The sequence below is a fragment of the Oncorhynchus mykiss genome, chromosome 7 (genome assembly GCF_057628025.1).
Source record: "Oncorhynchus mykiss isolate SJ-2025 chromosome 7, ASM5762802v1, whole genome shotgun sequence".
In the NCBI taxonomy this organism is placed as follows: domain Eukaryota; kingdom Metazoa; phylum Chordata; class Actinopteri; order Salmoniformes; family Salmonidae; genus Oncorhynchus; species Oncorhynchus mykiss.
This window is the reverse complement of record NC_143028.1, coordinates 72,692,501-72,712,894: the sequence shown is the minus strand read 5'-3', so window position 1 is coordinate 72,712,894 and position 20,394 is coordinate 72,692,501. Positions and strand designations below refer to the sequence as shown.

Genomic DNA, 20,394 nt, shown 5'->3' with positions numbered 1-20,394 from the left:
TGATGAATGCAATGGATCCACTCCTGATAAATATAATGGATCCACTCCTGATAAATATAATGAATCCACTCCTGATAAATATAATGGATCCACTCCTGATAAATATAATGGATCCACTCCTGATAAATATAATGAATCCACTCCTGATAAATATAATGGATCCACTCCTGATAAATATAATGGATCCACTCCTGATAAATATTATTAATCCACTCGTGGTAAACATAATGGATCCACTCCTGATAAATATAATGGATCCACTCCTGATGAATGCAATGGATCCACTCCTGATAAAAAAAATGGAACCACTCCTGATAAATATAATGGATCCACTCCTGATAAATATAATGGATCCACTCCTGATAAATATAATGAATCCACTCCTGATAAATATAATGGAGCCACTCCTGATGAATGCAATGGATCCACTCCTGATAAATATAATGGATCCACTCCTGATAAATATAATGGATCCACTCCTGATAAATATAATGAATCCACTCCTGATAAATATAATGAATCCACTCCTGATAAATGCAATGGATCCACTCCTGATAAATATAATGGATCCACTCCTGATAAATATAATGGATCCACTCCTGATAAATATAATGAATCCACTCCTGATAAATATAATGGAGCCACTCCTGATGAATGCAATGGATCCACTCCTGATAAATAAAATGGAACCACTCCTGATAAATATAATGAATCCACTCCTGATAAATATAATGGATCCACTCCTGATAAATATAATGAATCCACTCCTGATAAATATAATGGAGCCACTCCTGATAAATATAATGGATCCACTCCTGATAAATATAATGAATCCACTCCTGATAAATATAATGGAGCCACTCCTGATAAATATAATGAATCCACTCCTGATAAATATAATGGATCCACTCCTGATAAATAAAATGGAACCACTCCTGATAAATATAATGAATCCACTCCTGATAAATAAAATGGAACCACTCCTGATAAATATAATGAATCCACTCCTGATAAATAAAATGGAACCACTCCTGATAAATATAATGAATCCACTCCTGATAAACATAATGGATCCACTCCTGATAAATATAATGGATCCACTCCTGATGAATGCAATGGATCCACTCCTGATAAATATAATGAATCCACTCCTGATAAATATAATGGATCCACTCCTGATAAATATAATGAATCCACTCCTGATAAATATAATGAATCCACTCCTGATAAACATAATGGATCCACTCCTGATAAATATAATGGAGCCACTCCTGATAAATATAATGGATCCACTCCTGATAAATGCAGTGGATCCACTCCTGATAAATATAATGGATCCACTCCTGATAAATATAAAAGTTTGGGACTGTCTAAAGCAGCACATGCGGATATCATGAATAAGTCAAAATAACGTGTTTTGAAAGGGACTTATGAACTGAAATTTAACAGATTTTGTACTTATCTGACATGCATTTATAAGGATGCCGCTTTATTTTCAGATTCAATCTGTCAACCAGAATATAGTTTTATCTTCTATTAGTTTTTCTTTATCATGTCCCTTGCAATGCGCTGACACTGTTTCAGCATAGTTCTCAATGATCAAATGATAATTGAATTAAGGGTAGCATCACTTGTTTGGGTTGGTAACTTGCAACCCAGATGTCTTAAAAGTGTATTAAGTAGTTCATCATGGTTTTATGTTCTATTTACTGGGAACAGCTAATGGCCATGAAAGCAGATATGTTTAGGTCACATTCAATTGTCAATTTATTAGTGATTTTTTTATTAATTTAAAATATGAGACTAGTTTAATGCAACTCAGTCAAAGAATTGAAATGAACTGGACTGAACTGTGTGTAAACTGTCCACCAGCATAACACCTCCGGGTTTCAGCCTTCGGTCCAAAGAAGTCAGACCACAGTTTCCGTCTGCTGGGACACTTGTTTTAGATTTCACAATGAATAATTAAAACAAGAATAGCTTAAAAAAAGATATATATATGTTTTTGTTTCTTGGGTTTTAAATATAACTATTTCAATCTTAATGAGCAAATACAATAAAAATGTATACAACAAACTAAGTGTTCTCCGTCTCTCTGCAGCCACCCTTTACCCAATAAACCCTACAATTATCCTTTAATTCAGGCTTTAGAGAGAGAGGTGAACACAATACAGGCAGACTGTAATCCATGATTGCCAAGATCAATGGGTCTATTGTGTGGGATGAATATGGGTAGTGTGATGTGGGGAATACTGAGTGAATATGGGGAGTGTGAGGAAGGGGAACACTGAGTGAATATGGGGAGTGGAAGGAGTGGAACACTGAGTGAATATGGGGAGTGGAAGGAGGGGAACACTGAGTGAATATGGGGACTGTGAGGAGGGGAACACTGAGTGAATATGGGGAGTGTAAGGAGGGAACACTGAGTGAATATGGGGAGTGGAAGGAGTGGAAGACTGAATGAATATGGGGAGTGTAAGGAGGGGAACACTGAGTGAATATGGGGAGTGGAAGGAGTGGAACACTGAGTGAATATGGGGAGTGTAAGGAGGGGAACACTGAGTGAATATGGGGAGTGTAAGGAGGGGAACACTGATTGAATATGGGGAGTGTAAGGAGTGGAACACAGAGTGAATATGGGTAGTGTGAGGAGGGGAACACTGAGTGAATATGGGGAGTGTGAGGAGGGGAACACTGAGTGAATATGGGGAGTGTAAGGAGGGGAACACTGAGTGAATATGGGGAGTGTAAGGAGTGGAACACTGAATGAATATGGGGAGTGTAAGGAGGGGAACACTGGGTGAATATGGGGAGTGTAAGGAGGGGAACACTGAGTGAATATGGGGAGTGTAAGGAGTGGAACACTGAGTGAATATGGGGAGTGTAAGGAGGGGAACACTGAGTGAATATGGGGAGTGTGAGGAGGGGAACACTGAGTGAATATGGGGAGTGTGAGGAGGGGAACACTGAGTGAATATGGGGAGTGTGAGGAGGGGAACACTGAGTGAATATGGGGAGTGTAAGGAGTGGAACACTGAGTGAATATGGGTAGTGTAAGGAGGGGAACACTGAGTGAATATGGGGAGTGTAAGGAGTGGAACACTGAGTGAATATGGGGAGTGTAAGGAGTGGAACACTGAGTGAATATGGGGAGTGTAAGGAGGGGAACACTGAGTGAATATGGGGAGTGTAAGGAGGGGAACACTGAGTGAATATGGGGAGTGTGAGGAGGGGAACACTGAGTGAATATGGGGAGTGTAAGGAGGGGAACACTGAGTGAATATGGGGAGTGTGAGGAGGGGAACACTGAGTGAATATGGGGAGTGTGAGGAGGGGAACACTGAGTGGATATTCTGAAATGAAGAAAGGGAGATTTGAGGGAGATGGTGGGTCTCATTGGCTCTGCTTGACCAGTTTGTGAAGAGGCTTCGGGTAACACTACCCACCTACACACACACACACACACACACACACACACACACACACACACACACAGACACACCCACATACACTTCTTTTAAACCCTAGGGAGCACCCTGGGAGGCCTGCGGCGTTCCAACTCTCAAGTGTGTGTGTGTCCTCTCCCAGCTAAACCCCTGGTCTGTCAGCAGACAACAGCTGTCCCTCTGGCTATCGCCACACTCTTTATTTCATTTAGAGCTGCACACATGGAGGCATTCACACATGACCAAACATACACACACACACACACACACACACACAAACCACGCTGTTGTGTTCAACCAGCTCCCACTGCTGTTGTGTAGCTAGGTACTGTACCTTTACTCTTTCACAATTTCCAATAGAAGTAAGCTCCGGAATGGAGGATATTAACATTTTCCACTCTGCATCATACATTTTGACCTAGTTAACATACAATATTATATACAATAGTATATATGATTTGTTCATATAGCTGTCATTGACACCTAGCTAACATAACATATTCAATACAATATTATACATGATTAGTTCAGATAGCTGTAACATCCGTGTTATTACATTGAGTTTCAATGGACTGTTTACCATGGGATTTGGCACATTCAGATTTTAAAATGAAACTAATGAATTTTCCCCAATTAGCAGTTACTATGAGCAGTTACAATGAGCAGTTACTATGATCAGTTACAATGAGCAGTTACTATGAGCAGTTACAATGAGCAGTTACAATGAGCAGTTACTATGAGCAGTTACAATGAGCAGTTACAATGAGCAGTTACAATGAGCAGTTACAATGAGCAGTTACTATGATCAGTTACAATGAGCAGTTACTATGATCAGTTACAATGAGCAGTTACTATGAGCAGTTACAATGAGCAGTTACAATGAGCAGTTACAATGAGCAGTTACAATGAGCAGTTACTATGATCAGTTACTATGAGCAGTTACTATGAGCAGTTACAATGAGCAGTTACAATGTGCAGTTACTATGAGCAGTTACTATGATCAGTTACAATGAGCAGTTACTATGAGCAGTTACTATAAGCAGTTACTATGATCAGTTACTATGAGCAGTTACAATGTGCAGTTACAATGAACAGTTACAATGAGCAGTTACTATGAGCAGTTACTATGAGAAGTTACTATGAGCAGTTACTATGATCAGTTACTATGAGCAGTTACAATGTGCAGTTACTATGAGCAGTTACTCCTAATGTGGTCATGTTCTGCCACGTCAAAGAAACTACAGGTAGATCATTCAGCCAGGCACTAATGCTGACATGTCTTTGGGTAATGGCTGTATGCTTCGTACCAGTGTGTGTGTGTGTGTGTGTGTGTGTGTGTGTGCTGGGTAGCTCTGGACAGCTGCTACCAACTAGGGCGGGCGTTGTCATCGACTGTGTAGAAGGAGGGGAAAGGGTGGATGGCAGAACTTTTTGTCCAAATGACTAACAAAGAGACCGGCTCAGTGTGTGTGTGCGTGTGTGTGTGTGTGTGTGTGTTTGTGTACCTACGTGCCTGCCTGCTTCCCTGCTTTTAAGCATTCATATATGCCTGACTGTGTATTTGTGTGCCTGTGTGTGTGTGACCACCACTCCCCTCCCCTCCCGTCCCTTTCCATCAGTAGACCAGATGTTTTACCTGGGAGCAGACCACCATCTGACTGGGGTCACCCACAGCTCTGGCCCATACCCGTTTTAAGGAGGCTTCCGGGAGGTCTGCAAGCTGTCCCTCTCCCTGACCCTTTCCTGGGGCACTGATTCTGGGCAAGAGAGGCTCTGATGGTGGGGGGGGGCTGTTTTAGAATGGGGTACATTAGGGGTAGGTTGATTGCAAGAGAGAGAAGGAGAGACAGACACCAAGAGAGCCATGGTAGCGTGATTGAATGAAAGGGGGCTCGATTACAGGGGGTAAGGGGGGTGCAGCTGGCATGAAAGCAGGTTTGTTGCTCAGACTCCGTCAAGTGGAAAAGAAAAGGCCACCAAGTCTCTCAGCTAGTGTTACACATGCACATGCACGCTCATGCACACACACACACACACACACACACACACACACACACACACACACACACACACACACACAAGTAGCAACAGGTACTAGAGGGAGGGACTGTTTTATGAGCTGGAAGCCACTTAATTGCCATTTTCTCTTTTCATTTGAATGTTACATTGGATTTAATTGGTTCATTTGTTGTTTTTAATTAACAACGGAGCAGAGCCTAATTGCAGCTTGTTTTAACTGAGTAACATTAATCGATGGGTTCATTACTTGAACTCTTTCTAGATTATTCCACTAAACACTTTCAATATTATTGGTGCGTTTCATGTTCTTTGTGAGTCTAGATACAGTGCCTTGCGAAATTATTCGGCCCCCTTGAACTTTGCGACCTTTTGCCACATTTCAGGCTTCAAACATAAAGATATAAAACTGTATTTTTTTGTGAAGAATCAACAACAAGTGGGACACAATCATGAAGTGGAACGACATTTATTTGATATTTCAAACTTTTTTAACAAATCAAAAACTGAAAAATTGGGCGTGCAAAATTATTCAGCCCCCTTAAGTTAATACTTTGTAGCGCCACCTTTTGCTGCGATTACAGCTGTAAGTCGCTTGGGGTATGTCTCTATCAGTTTTGCACATTGAGAGACTGAATTTTTTTCCCATTCCTCCTTGCAAAACAGCTCGAGCTCAGTGAGGTTGGATGGAGGGCATTTGTGAACAGCAGTTTTCAGTTCTTTCCACAGATTCTCGATTGGATTCAGGTCTGGACTTTGACTTGGCCATTCTAACACCTGGATATGTTTATTTTTGAACCATTCCATTGTAGATTTTGCTTTATGTTTTGGATCATTGTCTTGTTGGAAGACAAATCTCCGTCCCAGTCTCAGGTCTTTTGCAGACTCCATCAGGTTTTCTTCCAGAATGGTCCTGTATTTGGCTCCGTCCATCTTCCCATCAATTTTAACCATCTTCCCTGTCCCTGCTGAAGAAAAGCAGGCCCAAACCATGATGCTGCCACCACCATGTTTGACAGTGGGGATGGTGTGTTCAGGGTGTTGCTTTTACGCCAAACATAACGTTTTGCATTGTTGCCAAAAAGTTCAATTTTGGTTTAATCTGACCAGAGCACCTTCTTCCACGTGTTTGGTGTGTTTGGCTTGTGGCAAACTTTAAACGACACTTTTTATGGATATCTTTAAGAAATGGCTTTCTTCTTGCCACTCTTCCATAAAGGCCAGATTTGTGCAATATACGACTGATTGTTGTCCTATGGACAGAGTCTCCCACCTCAGCTGTAGATCTCTGCAGTTCATCCAGAGTGATCATGGGCCTCTTGGCTGCATCTCTGATCAGTCTTCTCCTTGTATGAGCTGAAAGTTTAGAGGGACGGCCAGGTCTTGGTAGATTTGCAGTGGTCTGATACTCCCTCTATTTCAATATTATTGCTTGCACAGTGCTCCTTGGGATGTTTAAAGCTTGGTAATTTTTTTTGTATCCAAATCCGGCTTTAAACTTCTTCACAACAGTATCTCGGACCTGCCTGGTGTGTTCCTTGTTCTTCATGATGCTCTCTGCGCTTTTAACGGACCTCTGAGACTATCACAGTGCAGGTGCATTTATACGGAGACTTGATTACACACAGGTGGATTGTATTTATCATCATTAGTCATTTAGGTAAACATTGGATCATTCAGAGATCCTCACTGAACTTCTGGAGAGAGTTTGCTGCACTGAAAGTAATGGGGCTGAATAATTTTGCACGCCCAATTTTTCAGTTTTTGATTTGTTAAAAAAGTTTGAAATATCCAATAAATGTCGTTCCACTTCATGATTGTGTCCAACTTGTTGTTGATTCTTCACAAAAAAATACAGTTTTATATCTTTATGTTTGAAGCCTGAAATGTGGCAAAATGTCGCAAAGTTCAAGGGGGCCGAATACTTTCGCAAGGCACTGTACATGCTTCACTTAGGAATCTTTGGCTTTGTTTACACAGGCAGTCCAATTCTGATATTTTCTAACTAAATGGTCTTTTGACCAATCAGATCAGCTCTTTGGCCAATAATTGTGCAAAAGAGAGCATCCTGTCTAAACGCAGCCTTGGAATCCTCTCACATTTAGCCTGCCTTGTCATGCTCCGCTCAGCTGTATATGTGGTCATGTGGAGCGGGTTTGCCAAAACAGGAGATGATCCTGAGCCATATGGATGGATGCCTATATGTGTTTTTTGATTGGTGTATTCAGTCCCTGAGCTTGTCCTGATCATATCAATCAACAAACACATGAATCAATAAAACCAGGACATTACTGACATTAAGACACTTTAATCTTTCTAAATGTATTCACCCACACCAAAACATAACGCCTGTCTCAAAGCAGACTTACTATTTACACTGGCTAAGATTCCCTGGCCACTTTTTTGAAGATTGTTCACTTCTTGGTCAACCAAGTTGTAATAGTAAAATAATGTCAATGACTTCTTAAAGACTCACCTGGGGGGGAAATGATTCAGCTTATTTTGAATTGAATTCTAGGAACAGGGATTAGGACTGGGGAAACTAGGAGAACTCCAGGATTAAGTTTTTCCTAGCTACAGCTCTAGGATCAGCTTCCCCTCCTCAAATCCTAACCTGAACCGTTGGTGGGGGAAATAAAACTGACCCAAGGTCAGTATCTAGGGGCTACCTCCTCCACTCCCAACTTAGGGGGGCTCGTGTTCTCTCAGTGTGTGTGTGTGTCCAGTGTTTTAGTGTTAATGAAATCCCTGGGCTCTGAGGTCATCCCTGTGTAGGAGTCCTTGCTCTCAGGAGCCCATTACTGGACTGTAATCAACCTCTCACATCTGCTCCCAGTCTCTGTCACACACACACACACACACACACACACACACACACACACACACACACACACACACACACACACACACACACAGTGTGGCAGCCAGCCTTATTTACGAGCCATGCGGTTCAGAGGCTGCAGACAGGGTGAAGCTGCAGGCTCTGTGTGGGGACAGGCCCAGTGAGCGTGTGTGTGTGTGTGTGTGTGTGTGTGTGTGCGTGCGTCCGTGCGAGCGAGTGAGTGTGTGTGAGTGAGTGCGTCTGTGTGTGTGTGTGTGTGTGTGTGTGTGTGTGTGTGTGTGTGTGTGTGTGTGTGTGTGTGTGTGTGTGTGTGTGTGTGCGTGCGTTCGTGTGAGTGAGTGCGTGTGTGTGAGTGAGTGCGTCTGTGTGTGTGTGTCCACAGAATTTATACTTGAGTGTCCATGTGGAAAGTTGCCTTGTGTGGACAATAATGGTGGTATTCTCTTCTATTCTAGTCTCTATGTGGTTTGGCTATGCAGAGGTTGAGGGGATTGTTGGTTTATGACAGAGTTTTATGTGGTGTTTCAATGACAATACAGTGACTTGACTGTCCACTTTGTAAACTCTCTGTGGTTGTGTCGTCTCTGCTGAACATTACTTTATGGCTTGTACATGCCTCTAGTTAGGTATGTATGCCTAGTTCCTCCCTAATGTACTGCAGACTACCTAGATTATGCACAATTGACGTATTACAAGATCTGTTTTCACGTAGGCCTATCTCTTTAATGTTCTGTACTGTTCTTAGTGTTTCTTCTGTCTAACTGCGCTGTAGTTCTGTGCCAAAGGGCCGGAAGAAGGTCATAGAGGACATCACTAGCAGATGGCACTAACTTCCAGCAGGGAGTCATGTCAGGACTGCAAAACTGAAATCTTGTTCAGGGGCCTTTGTTGAGGAGAGAGCAGGGGGTCTGTCTGTGTGCGACAGTGTATTCAGTCCCCCCAGGCAGTCATTGGGGCAGAACTTAGGGTTCCAGGTGGAGGTCCATATGGTGTCATTATGAGGTAGTCAGTCACCGTAATGCATGTCACATGCAGCCGTTATGTTGCAGGGAGAGGTCAGCTCATTTAGAGGTCATTGCCATTGTGCAACTTGCCTGTCATCCATCACACATAGACGCACAGACGACACATGTGCGTAGAAACACACACAGGTTTTTCAGAGTAGACTACATGCATTATAGTATTGTAAGTACAGTACCTAACACTGTACATAAACAGACATTTTTTTAACCAAAGAAGACGCACTATCATTTAATCAGGCAAAGAAAAACATCCAACCATTGTCATTCCAAACCTCAGAGAGAGAGATATAGTGTATGATGCAACATGTCCTACAGTACTGCAGAATCCGATACCCGTGAAAAAAAGCCAGCTCTTGCAAAAGTCTGCAGGTGAACCGAGGCCGACTGAGGCCGATGGGGCCATGGCCCTGTTGAGGTTTGTTTTAGCTTGGGTTTCAACTGGAACCGGACAGATCTCCCTGTGTTCCCATGCCCTTTGGCTCCGTCGCTGGGCTCCGCTGGACTCTACCAGGAAGCGCCCTGCGCATCACAGGGACGAGAGGGGAAGTCCAGGGGCTCGGACTGGGCGCTCCTGGTTCACTTTCCCATGTTCAGTTCCCCGCTGCCGTGGTCGGTCTGCCTCATAGTGCATACCGCTTAGTGTTATATCGCCTTTGTACAGCCGTGAGTCAACAAGTGTGTTTTCCTTGTATGGTGTGATGGGATTACTCTTGTGTGTCAGCTGACTGGGAGAGGTCAGATGTGGCCTTGTGATTCGCTGGTGAGGCTTTTCGTTTCCGGTTATTATTTCACGTCGATTGTTTAGCTGATGTTTATTGAGAAATGATATGACACATATTAGATAATAATAACTTTGCCGGCTCTAATTAGGTTTTAAGAATTAAATTCATACAAGTACCATTATGAACCATTTGCTACCAGGTAGATTGATACAAATGATGTTGATTTATTTGAAGCACCAGAAAGTACACATTGTTACCACCTACCTTCTCAGTAAATACCAGGAAGATACCAGGTGAAACGGGGCTGTAAACTAAAACGGCACCAGTTTTTAATATTTTGCTCCAGTGTGTCCATCCGACCTTGCGGCTGTCCACTGACATCACACTGCTGACTGCCTATACGTCGCCCGGCTCCCCGACACTTTTAATGTCCGACCGTGTTTATGTTTCCCTTTCGGTCATTAACACAGGAATATAAGTGGTTTTTAGAGTCCTTTGGCCCCTCCACAGTAGGAATACTATTATTTACTATGAAAACAGCCCGTGCTGCAATGACTCACGTCGCCGTGTTTGGAGAAGCTGGGAGGTCGGCTGCGTCAGCTGGAGTTGCCATAACATGTGATTCATCATTATGTGCAATGTATCTGTCAAAAGAACTGTTGTTAATTGAAATGGCATGTGACTGACACATAAGAGGACCGGATTCTCAGAAGTCAGGTTTTATGGCTAATCCACTCATTTTGGAGAGCTGTAGATGTACAGACGGACTTTTGTTTGTCATGTCTGCTATTCAACATTGGGCTTCACAACCTAACTCTCATCCTCTTTCAAATGTTCTAGTTAGAGTTCTCTTTTCCCCTCTCTCTCTTTCTCGCAAACCCTCCATCCCTCCCCCTTTCTCTCAATCCCCCTCTCTTTCTCTGTTGCAGTTGCTAATATCCCTCTTGCGCCTATCTGTCATGTCTCTCCTCTGTCTCTGTCAGTCTGATGTCAGTGTTGAGGACACAGGTCAAGCAGTAGGGTTCTGCATGAGCAGATTGAGGTGCCCTGAAGGCACAGAGCATACTGTCAACATCAGAGGGATAGAAAGAGCTGTTACCTTTTTCCTTCAACCATGACGAACCGGTACTCTCAACTTTACTATCTCTTACTCTCAACCTTACTGTCAACCTTACTCTCAACTTTACTATCTCTTACTCTCAACCTTACTGTCAACCTTACTCTCAACTTTACTATCTCTTACTCTCAACCTTACTGTCAACCTTACTCTCAACTTTACTATCTCTTACTCTCAACCTTACTGTCAACTTTACTGTCAACCTTACTCTCTCTTACTCTCAACCTTACTGTCAACCTTACTCTCAACTTTACTCTCTCTTACTCTCAACCTTACTGTCAACATTACTCTCAACTTTACTATCTCTTACTCTCAACCATACTGTCAACTTTACTGTCAACCTTACTCTCAACTTTACTCTCTCTTACTCTCAACCTTACTGTCAACCTTATTCTCAACTTTACTCTCTCTTACTCTCAACCTTACTGTCAACCTTACTCTCAACCTTACTGTCAAACTTGCTGTCAACCTTACTCTCAACTTTACTCTCTATTACTCTCAACCGTACTGTCAACCTTACTCTCCCTTGCTCTCTCTTACACTCAACCTTACTGTCAACCTTCCTCAACCTTACTGGCAACCTTCCTCTCCCTTACTCTCTCTTACTCTCAACCTTACTCTCCCTTACTCTCAACCTTACTCTCTCTTACTGTCAACCTTTCTCTCCCATACACTTAGGTTGTAGTCATTAAAACTTGTTTTTCAACCACTCCACAAATTTCTTGTTAACAAACTATAGTTTTGGCAAGTCAGTTAGGACATCTACTTTGTGCATGACACAAGTCATTTTTCCAACAATTGTTTGCAGACAGATTATTTCACTTATAATTCACTGTATCACAATACCAGTGGGTCAGAAGTTTACATACACTAAATTGATTGTGCCTTTAAACAACTTGGAAAATTCCAGAAAATTATGTTATGCTTTAGAAGCTTCTGATAGGCTAATTGACATAATTTGAGTCAATTGGAGGTGTACCTGTGGATGTGTTTCAAGGCCTACCTTTAAACTCAGTGCCTCTTCGCTTGACATCATTGGAAAATCAAAAGAAATCAGCAAAGACCTCCACAAAAAAATGTGTAGACCTCCACAAGTCTGGTTCATCCTTGGGAGCAATTTCCAAACGCCTGAAGGTACCACGTTCATCTGTACAAACAATAGTATGCAAGTATAAACACCATGGGACCACGCAGCCGTCATACCGCTCAGGAAGGAGACGCGTTCTCCTAGAGATGATCGTACTTTGGCGCGAAAGGTGCTAATCAATCCCAGAACAACAGCAAAGGACCTTGTGCTGGAGGAAACAGGTACAAAAGTATCTAGATCCACAGTAAAACGAGTCCTACATCAACATAACCTGAAAGGCCGTTCAGCAAGGAAGAAAGCCACTGCTCCAAAACCGTGATTAAAAAAGCCAGACTACTGCAAATGGGGACAAAGATCATACTTTTTCGACAAATGTCCTCTGATATGATGAAATAAAAATAGAACTGTTTGGCCATAATGACCATTGTTATGTTTGGAGGAAAAAGGGGGATCATGTTGTGGGGGGCTTTGCTGCAGTAGGGACTGGTGCACTTCACAAAATAGATGGCATCATGAGGAAGGAAAAGTATGTGGATATATTGAAGCAACATCTCAAGACATCAGTCAGGAAGTTAAATCTTGGTTGCAAATGGGTCTTCCAAATGGACAATGACCCCAAGCATACTTCCAAAGTTGTGGCAAAATGGCTTAAAGACAACAAAGTCAAGATATTGGAGTGGCCTCAATCCTATAGAAAATGTATGGGCAGAACTGAAAATGCATGTGCGAGCAAGGAGGCCTACAAACCTGACTCAGTTACACCAGCTCTGTCAGGAGGAATGGGCCAAAATTCACCCAACTTATTGTGGGAAGCTTGTGGAAGGCTACCCAAAATGTTTGACCCAAGTTAAACAATTTAAAAGCAATGCTACAAAATATTAATTGAGTGTATGTAAACTTCTGACCCACTGGGAATGTGGTGAAAGAAATAAAAGCTGAAATAAATCATTCTTTCTACTATTATTTCACATTCTTAAAATAAAGTGGTGATCCTAACTGACCTAAGACAGGGACTTTTTTACTAGGATTAAATGTCAGGAATTGTGAAAACTGAGTTTAAATGTATTTGGCTAAGGTGTATGTAAACCTCCGACTTCAACTGTATGTGTCTACATGGATATGTGTCAACGTATGTAATTGCTATGTAAATAAACCCTTTTTAAGCCACTGTAAAGTAGGTATGAAACTTGAGGGGAAAAGTGACCAGCGTTCTGTTATATTTACAGTCGCATAGTATGTCAAATAAATGCAGGAGAATGACTGAAGACACGTTGGAGCTACTCTGCCATGAAGTTAGCATTTCATCATATGTTGAAGTTAGGTCATTCAATCTTCTTGAGCCACAAGATGAGATCATGTTCAAATGAATATGCAGTGCGTTTCTTTTTGTTTGAGACTCTGTTTATCTGTTTGTTTTTCTTACCAAGGAAACCTGGATACTGGTTTTGATTGAGCAGTTGTTAGAAACACATAGAGTAGATGGTCAGCATATGGTTTGTTTTGGTTATGTCCCCTTTTGAGCTTCTCATTGAACAGTAGTCTGAAAGAGGTAGAGAGAGAGACAAAATAGAGAAAAGAGAGATAAAAAGAGAGTGAGAAAGCGATTGATAGATAAAAAGACAGAGAGAGAGACAAAGAGAGAGAGAGAGAGAGAGAGAGAGAGGGAGAGAGAGGTATAGGGTGAGAGAGAGGGAGAGGGTGAGAGAGAGAGTAACAGTAGGTCTTGGGGTCTACTGAGTAGAAAGAGATACACTCCAGGGACAACTTCCTGTGTTTGGAATGATGAATGTTGGTATTGACCTTGTGACCCCTGACCCACTGACCTTTGACTTCCTCCTTTCTCTCTCATTATTTTTCTCTCTCTCTCTCTATCGCTCTCTTTCTGTCTCTCTATCTCTCTCGATCTCTCTCTTTCTCTCTATCACTCTATTTATCTCTGTCTCTCTTTCTCCCTGCCCTCTCTCTCATTCTCTGTCTCTCCTTTGCTCTCTCACAGACTCATTCTCATCTATTGGAAGCCATTTTAATGCTTGTCTAATTGTCTTAGTTAATTGCACATGTATATTAAGTGTTATGCAATAATTGCAATGCATCATTCTGCTGAACTGAGTCTGGATATATTGGTGCTTCGTGTGTATTGTCATTTCACATCAATGTTACAGTATGCCTGAGTTGACTTAGTTTATATGTGCTTCTAGGTCACAAACAACTCTGTTCTGTGTGATTACGCGGTTAACTTGGCCTAGTTTACTTCTCCCAAGTCATGTTGATGTGATGTAGTACAGTACGGGTGCCAAAAAGGTGCCGAGACAGAGATAAGCAGAGAAGTGGGGCATTCTTCAGTGCTTTCCCAGGAAACTATGAAATCTGTCAAGTTCTTACTAACAAACAGCCATTCTGAATGACGAGGAAGAGGAAACTACAGCAGGCATTTGACAGTGGCATCACTAATGGTGCATTCTTATATAAACCTTTCTTCGACTTGTAGCATGTCTGTCTGTCCGTCTGTCTCTCTGTCTGTCAGGAACTCCATTCGTTCCAAAACCCAAATCACTTTTTTAACATTCCGAGTAGGTTAACTATCCACTCCCTCTTTTCACCGAAATATGAGTTCTGTTCAAACTTCCAAGCAAGTCAGTGCCCGAGGCATGTTGCTATCTGTCAATCCCCTACATACTTCTGATGCTTATTCACTATTGTTTTCACAGGAAAGCTGACGGCGAGGACCTTGAGTGACTGTGTCTTACCAGGGAAGAAAACACTCTCTCCACAGAGTCAAGTAACAGTGAAGACATTTACAACATATATTTTCCTTTGAAGAAACAACAGGGGCCTCATTTATCAACCGTTCGTAAATGTCTTACTCAATTCTCAATACGTGGACATTATAAGATTTCCGTGCGCAGCAAATGATTGGGATTTATCAAACTGTTGCACGCAAAATATACACATGTTTTCATTGATAAATCAGAGCCATACTACAGTATATTTGTGGGCTTGCGAACTAGTGCTAAAACCCTGCCTGGAAAACACCCTCCATCCACATTTTATGGTAATAAAAATGTCATCATTTGATGAATGATTTGGAGATGTTGGAACTGGGCCATGATAGTTACTAAAATAAATCGCAAAAGCAAATTTGATTACATTTCTGTAGAGGTGAGGGCAGAATGTTTGGATCTTTTTTTAAATAAAAAAACACATTGTTTTTTCAAACAATTTAAAAGTAAATGCTACATCCCACACTTCTAAATGTTGGTCAATATTGAATTTATCAATAGATGATTATGTTTCTATCTCATGCCTTAGTATAGCCTCTGAGATGAAATAAGTTAGGCCATGATGTCTCGCTTCAATCGCACAGCAATACTGTAGCCTATCCAGACTGTCACAGACTATCAAGGCTACCGGTCTATTTACTTTCAAGCATGGTTGGCTATTGAATGAGAGATGGATAAATGGTAGCATGCTTGTAGCATGCTTGGTTATTGAATGAGAGATGGATAAATGGTAGCATGCTTGGTTATTGAATGAGAGATGGATAAATGGTAGCATGCTTGGTTATTGAATGAGAGATGGATAAATGGTAGCATGCTTGGTTATTGAATGAGTGATGGATAAATGGTAGCATGCTTGGCTATCGAATGAGAGATGGATAAATGGTAGCATGCATGGCTATTGAATGAGTGACGGATAAATGGTAGCATGCTTGGCTATTGAATGAGAGATGGATAAATGGTAGCATGCGTGGCTATTGAATGAGTGATGGATAAATGGTAGCATGCTTGGCTATCGAATGAGAGATGGATAAATGGTAGCATGCTTGGCTATTGAATGAGAGATGGATAAATGGTAGCATGCTTGGCTATTGAATGAGAGATGGATAAATGGTAGCATGCTTGGCTATTGAATGAGAGATGGATAAATGGTAGCATGCTTGGCTATTGAATGAGAGATGGATAAATGGTAGCATGCTTGGCTATTGAATGAGAGATGGATAAATGGTAGCATGCTTGGCTATTGAATGAGAGATGGATAAATGGTAGCATGCTTGGTTATTGAATGAGAGATGGATAAATGGTAGCATGCGTGGTTATTGAATGATAGATGGATAAATGGTAGCATGCGTGGCTATTGAATGAGAGATGGATAAATGGTAGCATGCTTGGCTATTGAATGAGAGATGGATAAATGGTAGCATGCATGGCTATTGAATGAGTGATAGATAAATGGTAGCATGCTTGGCTATTGAATGAGAGATGGATAAATGGTAGCATGCTTGGCTATTGAATGAGAGATGGATAAATGGTAGCATGCTTGGTTATTGAATGAGAGATGGATAAATGGTAGCATGCGTGGTTATTGAATGATAGATGGATAAATGGTAGCATGCGTGGCTATTGAATGAGAGATGGATAAATGGTAGCATGCTTGGCTATTGAATGAGAGATGGATAAATGGTAGCATGCATGGCTATTGAATGAGTGATAGATAAATGGTAGCATGCTTGGCTATTGAATGAGAGATGGATAAATGGTAGCATGCTTGGCTATTGAATGAGAGATGGATAAATGGTAGCATGCTTGGCTATTGAATGAGAGATGGATAAATGGTCGCATGCATGGTTATTGAATGAGAGATGGATAAAATGTAGCCTAATATTTGTTGTGTGTCACGCTCATCGAAATGCGTAGACCAAGGCGCAGACATGTCCTGCAAATTTGATTCAGATGTAGATCTACAGTATATAATAAAAGTTAAATAAATATATTAGATGATATGCTGCTAAGCAATCTACTGTATTTACCAACGGCAAATGCATGGTTTCTTTATCACTAGGCCAATGTTTTAATGTTCATATTAGCTTACCATTTTTATAATTCCCATGCCTCAAACACCTCCATTTCCCCCAAAATAACAATATTTGCTTGCAATTCGGTTGATCAAACACTAGAAGTTGTGCCCATGCTGGTTTGAGATTTGCGTGGACATACGCACACTTTCCCGTCAAGTTCAGAACTAATCAATACCATCCTTTGCGGGGAAAAGTTGCACGTAAGGTTTAGAGTATTTTTTGTGAGAACCCACCTTGATAAATGAGGCCCCAGATCTCTTATATAACTTACAATCAAATTTCATTCTATTGTATTATGGCTAAGTATTGGAATTGTATAAAGCCTTATATCACTGTGAAATCATATCTCATCATATTTATTGCAATTTTAATTTCTCAATGAAATATAATTGGTATTGGTATTTATACATTTCTCTGTTCTCTCATGTATTTTTCCCTCTAGGGCCTCTAAGACTCCATATCAAACTCTTACTTTATCTGCAAGTGAGTGTTGATGACATCTTAGGCATAGCACAACATAGCAACGCACAGCATACCATAGCAAAGCATCGCAGAGCATAGCATGCCATAGCAAAGCATAGAATAGCATAGCAAAGCATAGCATAGCGTAGCAAACGCATAGCATAGCGTAGCAAAGCATAGCATAGCGTAGCAAACGCATAGCATAGCGTAGCAAAGCATAGCATAGCGTAGCAAACGCATAGCATAGCGTAGCAAAGCATAGCATAGCGTAGCAAAGCATAGCATAGCGTAGCAAACGCATAGCATAGCGTAGCAAAGCATAGCATAGCGTAGCAAACGCATAGCATAGCATAAGCTCAGCAGTCAACATTCTCAAAAACTAGGCAATTTGTACAATGAATATAGTCCCCACGTTGCTTACCAACTTTACTTCCTCCTCCCAGATCAGCTGATCTGAGAGCTGTCATGTCAGCGTACGGACAGCCCCAGTACAGCCCCGGCCTCCAGCCTGCGGGACCCTACCCACCATACACTCACCATGCCCAGGGTTACGGCATGCCCTCCTACAGTGAGTACCGGCATTTCCTTCAATACGGGGGTGAAGAGGGGAGATAGGACCTTGAAAGTTGTAAAGCATCTAAGGCAGCATGAATAGGTATCGTGAATAGGTATCGTGAATAGGTATCGTGAATAGGAATCAAATTGTATTTCATTTTATTTGTCACATGCTTAAACTAACAGAGAAATGCTTAGTTACAGGCCCATCCCAACAATGCAGAGTAAAAAAATAAATACAAAATTATCAATAATATTAAAAATAATAACACCCCTTAAAATAAAAATAAAAATAAATAATAATAATAATAATAACACAATGAATAAATACACAATGAGTAACAACAACTCAGCTATATACTGTACACTGGGTACCAGTACCGAGTCAATGTGCAGAGGTACGAGGTCACTGCGATACATATGTACATATAGGTAGGGATGAAGTGACTAGGCAACAGGATAGATAGTAAACAGTAGCAGTAGCGAATGTGATGAGTCAAAAGAGTGTAACAACTCCACATGCATTTACACCAGGGCCTCAAACTAGAGGCCTGCAGGCTGTGTGCAACACATTCCTCACATGCATTTACACCAGGGCCTCAAACTAGAGGCCTGCAGGCTGTGTGCAACACATCCTTCACATGCATTTACACCAGGGCCTCAAACTAGAGGCCTGCAGGCTGTGTGCAACACATCCCTCACATGCATTTACACCAGGGCTTCAAACTAGAGGCCTGCAGGCTGTGTGCAACACATTCCTCACATGCATTTACACCAGGGCCTCAAACTAGAGGCCTGCAGGCTGTGTGCAACACATCCCTCACATGCATTTACACCAGGGCTTCAAACTAGAGGCCTGCAGGCTGTGTGCAACACATTCCTCACATGCATTTACACCAGGGCCTCAAACTAGAGACCTGCAGGCTGTGTGCAACACATCCCTCACATGCATTTACACCAGGGCTTCAAACTAGAGGCCTGCAGGCTGTGTGCAACACATTCCTCACATGCATTTACACCAGGGCCTCAAACTAGAGGCCTGCAGGCTGTGTGCAACACATCCCTCACATGCATTTACACCAGGGCCTCAAACTAGAGGCCTGCAGGCTGTGTGCAACACATTCCTCACATGCATTTACACCAGGGCCTCAAACTAGAGGCCTGCAGGCTGTGTGCAACACAGTCCTCACATGCATTTACACCAGGGCCTCAAACTAGAGCCCTGCAGGCTGTGTGCAACACATTCCTCACATGCATTTACACCAGGGCCTCAAACTAGAGGCTGGCAGGCTGTGTGCAACACATCCCTCACATGCATTTACACCAGGGCCTCAAACTAGAGGCCTGCAGGCTGTGTGCAACACATCCCTCACATGCATTTACACCAGGGCCTCAAACTAGAGGCCTGCAGGCTGTGTACAACACAGTCCTCACATGCATTTACACCAGGGCCTCAAACTAGAGCCCTGCAGGCTGTGTGCAACACATTCCTCACATGCATTTACACCAGGGCCTCAAACTAGAGGCCTGCAGGCTGTGTGCAACACATCCCTCACATGCATTTACACCAGGGCCTCAAACTAGAGGCCTGCAGGCTGTGTGCAACACATCCCTCACATGCATTTACACCAGGGACTCAAACTAGAGGCCTGCAGGCTGTGTGCAACACATTCCTCACATGCATTTACACCAGGGCCTCAAACTAGAGGCCTGCAGGCTGTGTGCAACACATCCTTCACATGCATTTAAACCAGGGCCTCAAACTAGAGGCCTGCAGGCTGTGTGCAACACATCCCTCACATGCATTTACACCAGGGCCTCAAACTAGAGGCCTGCAGGCTGTGTGCAACACATCCCTCACATGCATTTACACCGGGGCCTCAAACTAGAGGCCTGCAGGCTGTGTGCAACACATTCCTCACATGCATTTACACCAGGGCCTCAAACTAGAGGCCTGCAGGCTGTGTGCAACACAGTCCTCACATGCATTTACACCAGGGCCTCAAACTAGATCCAGTTTTCCAGCATGCCTCTCTGTAAAACCCAGTGTGACCAGTGTCAGTAACTGAATCCAGTGTGGATAATAATTATGTCTGTCGTTTCCTCTGCAGACATTAAGACAGAGGATGGCCTTAGCCTCTCTCCAGGACAGAACAGTCTCCTGAACTACTCAAACTACAGCAGCACTCCCCCCAGCCAGGCTCTCTATGGCTACTCTACACACGGTCAGTCACTCTCTCTTTCTATTTCTCTCTGATCTCTCTCTCCTC

The 20,394-nt window shown here is 42.3% G+C and overlaps 1 protein-coding gene across 2 annotated transcripts in view; it reads left to right on the top strand.

Moving 5' to 3' along the window:
* eya2 (EYA transcriptional coactivator and phosphatase 2) overlaps positions 1-20,394 on the top strand; it is a 58,621-nt gene that overhangs the window by 7,622 nt on the left and 30,605 nt on the right. The window contains exons 2-5 of one of the 2 annotated variants that reach the window (XM_036984140.2): positions 14,961-15,031; positions 17,550-17,590; positions 18,013-18,137; positions 20,236-20,349. In XM_036984140.2, the coding sequence (XP_036840035.1) occupies positions 18,035-18,137; positions 20,236-20,349 (217 nt within the window). In that variant the 5' untranslated portion in view covers positions 14,961-15,031; positions 17,550-17,590; positions 18,013-18,034. Of the gene's footprint in view, positions 1-14,960; positions 15,100-17,549; positions 17,591-18,012; positions 18,138-20,235; positions 20,350-20,394 lie in introns of both variants that reach the window. The other variant, XM_036984142.2, reaches the window with a different exon arrangement.